At 42.1% G+C, this 5893-nt stretch overlaps 1 protein-coding gene and 1 gene segment (V, D, J or C); both read left to right on the forward strand.

The window, feature by feature from the left end:
• Positions 1–2433: 2433 nt before the first annotated feature.
• On the forward strand, positions 2434–3577 carry LOC138210698 (zinc finger protein 233-like). The gene is made up of 2 exons (XM_069169990.1): positions 2434–2564; positions 2949–3577. Exons 1-2 carry the CDS (start codon positions 2540–2542, stop codon positions 3575–3577), a joined length of 654 nt encoding a protein of 217 aa, XP_069026091.1. The 5' UTR covers positions 2434–2539.
• A 1614-nt stretch (positions 3578–5191) lies between these two features.
• On the forward strand, positions 5192–5659 carry LOC138210699 (immunoglobulin kappa variable 1D-13-like). The segment is given in 2 exon segments: positions 5192–5234; positions 5328–5659. Coding segments are annotated over 2 exon segments (375 nt in total).
• The last annotated feature ends 234 nt before the right edge of the window (positions 5660–5893 follow it).

Consider the following 5893-nt stretch of genomic DNA (forward strand, 5'->3'; position numbering starts at 1 on the left):
TGACCTCCAAAATCCTTGAGTACAGGTGCTGATTTTATCCAAATTTGAAGAAATTCCTTCAAAGCGTTCTGAAATTCAAGGTGACAAGAATGGGATGACGGGATAGGAAAGACATGAGGTCACATTAACTTTGACCTTTGACCCTTGACCACCAAAATCAAGTTGTAAGTCATCCTTTAGCCCGGTAAACGTTTGTACCAAGTTTGAAGAAGTTCTCTGGAGGCATTCTTGAGATATCGCGTTCACGTGTCGGTGAAGGAACCTGAAAACATAAAGACTCCCGTTATGGTTGTCGCTAAAAAATAAGATTTAAAGTACTTATATTTACAGAAGATGCAGCCTGTGTGTTCAATAATATAGTCACAGACTCTGATGTAAAACTACGTCACTTTTCTGACTCAGCACTTTTTATTTGACATTTTAACCCAACTAATGGTTCTTTAACTTCAGAAAATAAAAATGAGAACAAAAATATTGATCTTGAAAGCTGCTGAAAACCAAATGAAATAAATGTAAAATAAGTTCTGACAGCAGTAAAGAAAAACTTCCCTCAGCTCAGTCTGTTTGTGAGATGGAGGTGAAATGTGAACCTGAGCTGTGGTTTACTGCTCTCTTCCTGTCACAAACACTGTTTGACATCTGCTGGTTTTTGTTCAGGCTGCAGGGATCATTTCTCACTGTGGGTAACAGACTTCCAACAGGAGCAGTAGTAGGTGGCTGAATGATGGAGTTTAACGTTCTGGATCTGCAGCTCCCAGACGATCCCTTTATTCACTGAAGAGAAATCATCTTTCTGAGGATGATTGAACCCTGAATATATTTCTCCATTGCTCCTACCAATACCAAGAATCACTCTGAATGTTTCTGTTTCTTTCTTCTGGTACCACCACACATAATAACCACACTGGTCAGTTTGTTTACAGCTGAATGAGACTTTGTCTCCAACTTTCCTGGTCAGAGTTAAATCATCCTGAATGAGCTCTGCTGCCATGGCAACCAGCGCTGTGGAGACACGGACGGACAGATGAAGGTCAGCGTGACGGCGTTAGTTAAAGGTGAAGTTTGCCGGCTCCCGATTGGCTGGAAAACACTCACCTGAACACAGACAGCACAGAGCAGCAGCCGGGAGGAAAAACATTTCGTTTCTTCGGTGCGGCGGCGTTTCCTTCTGGTGAACCTGGAGAGAAGTGACGCTCCGACGCAGCCGAGGACGAACGAGGACGAGCCGTGAGAGACCAGACGAGGGACACGTGGTTTCTAACAGGTCCTCAAAACCCTCCCATCAGCCCCTGCAGCACAAAGATAAGACTGCTGCTGCTGATTGACAGCTCGGCTGAAGCTGCTCGTGAGGTTTCATCGTCTGGATTTGAAAAAAAAAGAAAAAAAAAATCTGGGTCACATGATGCAGAAACACTGAAAAACATTCAGGTTGGTGGTGAGTTTATAACACGGACTGTTATCTGATGTTTAAAATACAAAACTACAAATCCTCACAGCTCCTCAGAAACTGATTGAACTGATGGATTTAAATGAATTTAATGAAGTAAAAAAAAATTATATTCTTTGTTTTGATTCTTTTTATTGTTTGTCATATATCATATTATAAATATTTCCCATCGGATTCAGTCCGACATGTTTCAAACTTTATAATCTGCTCTCACATTTTAAATAAAGTTCTTCTTTGATTTATGAGTTCGTGGAAACGAAGCCGTCAGAGATTCTGCTGGAAACAGAGTCGACTGCAGCTTCTTCTTTTTTTTGTCTCCTCCACCTTCCAGCTGATGTGAAATTCATCTCCAACGAGTCGTCTGGATCTCGTTGTACTTGCGGTGACTCGCCACAAGATGGCGCCGCCTCTGTTTGCTTCTTTATTGAAGACACAGACGGCAACAAAAATCCTCCTGATGATAAAATATCAGTGTCGCTGCTCATTCTGTCAAATCCATCACATAAACCCAGCGGAAGTTTCAGCTGGAAGTTGTGAGGTTTCACATTTAAAGGGATAGTTTCCTCACAAATGTTCCAGTTTTGAATGAAAGCAGTTAAAATCCGAAACAAATATTTTCCCCCAGATTCAGTCTGACCAATAGAAACTCCCGTCTCCAGCGTTGGCCCCGCCCACTACATCCAACTTAACCTTCAACAATGCTTTTGACTTGAGAGTGAAGGTTTTAAATTTGCAGCCAAAAGAATTCTAGTTTCACGAGCAAAATTCTTCATCTGTGACCAAAACTAACAAAACTTTAAGAGCAAATTTGTTGGCAATGCAATAATTTTATTCTCAGTTTATATATGTTTTCCTTACAAACTTGATTTGTGATTGCAGTGCCAGAAATTTGCTTTTAAAACTATTATTTCATTTGCTTGCATTGTAAAGACACAAAAATGCCCTTCATAGATGTTAATGTTCTCCAGCAGATGGCAGTAGCGTCAACAAGATCTCAATGAAGGCCGCTGTGCTCCTTTACAACAGTTCGGTCGACCCAGTCGACCCAGCGAGACCGTTGGGACGGACGTTAGAAACGCAGATACTCAATCGATGCTACTTTTATTTGTATTTTCAGGTAAGAAAATGACTAAACAATCGTATTAAGTTTGTTCTTGTTCGATATGCCGTCTGGTACGTTTGGTTGTACAAGACGGGACTCGTGAATGTCCGTAAGTCAAGGAGATAACCGGTGAAACTAGATGATCCTTTCATGTTAAAAACAAGACCGACTGGATTTAAAATGTAAATATAAGATTATTTAACCCGGTTACACCGTTTTCTAGTCTAAGACTAGAAGTAAAAATCATTTGATGTCAAAAAGGCCTCTGGCCAGCTGGAAGGTGGAAGAGGTGAGAAAAACAAACTGACATCAACATGCACTACAGAACAACAACAACAACTGTGTGTTTTTCTGTCTTTACGTTAATAATCTTTTTCTCGCGTCTTTTCGTCCCTCCAGACGTCCCACAGCAACATGTCTGTCAGGAGGAGGAGGAGTTTCTCTCAGACCTTCAGCTCTGGAACGAGGAGAGGAACTCCGGTTTGGACCAGGAGGAACCAGAACCTCCGCAGATCAAAGAGGAAGAGGAGGAACTCGGTCGGGACGGAGAGCAGCTCGTTCTGAAGCTGGAGACGGAAACCTTCACGGGGACTCCAACTTTTGAGGAAAGCGACCGCAGCGACCCGGAACCGGACAGCGATCGCAGCTTTCTAGTCGCCGAGAGCCGAGATCAAAAAGGAGGCCGGCGCGCAAAGGCCGAGATGAAGCCGAAGAAGAGACGCCTCAGGAGCAACGCAGACGAGTCGGTCGCGTCCCAAACGGGTAAAAAGCCTCTAAAATGTGACGTTTGCGGAAAGCGCTTCGACTACAAGTCCCACACGGACAAACATCGGAGGATCCACGCGGGCGAGAAGCCGTACTCGTGCCAAACGTGCGGGAAGCGCTTCACGCAGACGGCGCACGTGAAACGGCACATGACGATCCACACGGGCGACAAGCGCTACGCCTGCGACACCTGCGGCAAACGCTTCACCCAGACGTCACACCTGAAAAAGCACACGAGGACTCACGCGGGGGAGAAGTCGTAGCGACCCGGGGAACTTTTTCTCTACCGGAAGCACTTATGAATCATAATGTTATTTATTTTATTTTTTAATTCAACTTTTATTTTTATTTTTTTTATTATTAAATCAGGTTTCAATCTGTATCAGACTGCACAACCCGTGTAAGGTTGTCTTGATTGTGGAGGAATCTTTAGCAGAAAGCTCATTGCATTTTTACTTTTAACAGTCCTGCATCTTTTTTTTTCTTCTTTTTTTTCCACTAATAGTGTTTTTGGAAAACGTCACGTTAAAAGTCTTCACTGATGCGAACGCGTGGAAAAACGTTTACAAAGAAAAGGGGAAGTGTAACGTTGCCATGGTTGCAGCGAGTTACACTTTGGGATTTTATGGTGCGTTCATAATAAAAAGTAAAAAGACGCATTTTGTTGTATTTATTTTTTAATGTTATATCTATTTCTAAATCGCTGTATTCCTCAGACAAATAATAAACTTTGTAGTTGGACTACTTTTAGTCATTTTATTTAAGAAATATTAAGATAAAAAAAATTAGTCTCAGTTCATATATTTTTTACTTAAAAACTTGATTTGTGTTTGTAGTGCCAGAAATTTGCTTTTAAATCTGTTTTTTTTTTTTTGTTGTTTGCAGAATGAAGACACAAAAATAACCTTCATAGATGTTAATTTTCACCAGCAGATGGCAGTAGCGTCAACAAGCGTTAATGGAACATTTGTGAGGAAACTATCCCTTTAAATGTAAAACCTCACAACTTCCAGCTGAAACTTCCGCTGGGTTTATGTGATGGATTTGACAGAATGAGCAGCGACACTGATATTTTATCATCAGGAGGATTTTTGTTGCCGTCTGTGTCTTCAATAAAGAAGCAAAGAGAGGCGGCGCCATCTTGAGGCGAGTCACCGCAAGTACAACGAGATCCAGACGACTCGTTGGAGATGAATTTCACATCAGCTGGAAGGTGGAGGAGACAAAAAAAAAAAGAAGCTGCAGTCGACTCTGTTTCCAGCAGAATCTCTGACGGCTTCGTTTCCACGAACTCATAAATCAAAACAGAACTTTATTTAAAATGTGAGAGCAGATTATAAAGTTTGAAACATGTCGGAATGAATCTGAGGGAAATATTTGTTTCGTGGAAACAACGTGAACAACATGACGATCAAAATCTGTGATGTTAGAAGAGAGAAAAGAATTCAAATCAATAGAATTTAATTTACTTTATTGAATGAATTTAAAAACATTTCAGAGTTCAATGAGTTTCTGAGGAGCTGTGAGGATTTGTAGTTTTGTATTTTAAACATCAGATAACAGTCCGTGTTATAAACTCACCACCAACCTGAATGTTTTTCAGTGTTTCTGCATCATGTGACCCAGATTTTTTTTTCTTTTTTTTTCAAATCCAGACGATGAAACCGCACGAGCAGCTTCAGCCGAGCTGTCAATCAGCAGCAGCAGTCTTATCTTTGTGCTGCAGGGGCTGATGGGAGGGTTTTGAGGACCTGTTAGAAACCACGTGTCCCTCGTCTGGTCTCTCACGGCTCGTCCTCGTTCGTCCTCGGCTGCGTCGGAGCGTCACTTCTCTCCAGGTTCACCAGAAGGAAACGCCGCCGCACCGAAGAAACGAAATGTTTTTCCTCCCGGCTGCTGCTCTGTGCTGTCTGTGTTCAGGTGAGTGTTTTCCAGCCAATCGGGAGCCGGCAAACTTCACCTTTAACTAACGCCGTCACGCTGACCTTCATCTGTCCGTCCGTGTCTCCACAGCGCTGGTTGCCATGGCAGCAGAGCTCATTCAGGATGATTTAACTCTGACCAGGAAAGTTGGAGACAAAGTCTCATTCAGCTGTGAACAAACTCACCAGTGTGATAGTGTTAATGTGTTGTGGTACCAGAAGAAAGAAACAGAAACATTCAGAGTGATTCTTGGTATTCGTAGGAGTGATGGAGAAATAGATTCAGGGTACAATCATCCTCAGAAAGATGATTTCTCTTCAGTGAATAAAGGGATCGTCTGGGAGCTGCAGATCCAGAACGTTAAACTCCATCATTCAGCCACCTACTACTGCTCCTGTTATAAGTCTTCGTACCCACAGTGAGAAATGATCCCTGCAGCCTGAACAAAAACCAGCAGATGTCAAACAGTGTTTGTGACAGGAAGAGAGCAGTAAACCACAGCTCAGGTTCACATTTCACCTCCATCTCACAAACAGACTGAGCTGAGGGAAGTTTTTCTTTACTGCTGTCAGAACTTATTTTACATTTATTTCATTTGGTTTTCAGCAGCTTTCTAGATCAATATTTTTGTTCTCATTTTTATTTTCTGAAGTTAA

The sequence above is a fragment of the Embiotoca jacksoni genome, unplaced genomic scaffold (assembly GCF_022577435.1).
Source record: "Embiotoca jacksoni isolate LCO1_2020_lvr unplaced genomic scaffold, fEmbJac1.0.p SCAF_48, whole genome shotgun sequence".
In the NCBI taxonomy this organism is placed as follows: domain Eukaryota; kingdom Metazoa; phylum Chordata; class Actinopteri; family Embiotocidae; genus Embiotoca; species Embiotoca jacksoni.

Coding starts and splice junctions, on each gene's coding strand:
- LOC138210698 (XM_069169990.1), top strand. CDS start 2,540: ATGCTACTTTTATTTGTATTTTCAG. Junction 2,565..2,948: donor ACTTTTATTTGTATTTTCAG/GTAAGAAAATGA, acceptor TCGTCCCTCCAG/ACGTCCCACAGCAACATGTC.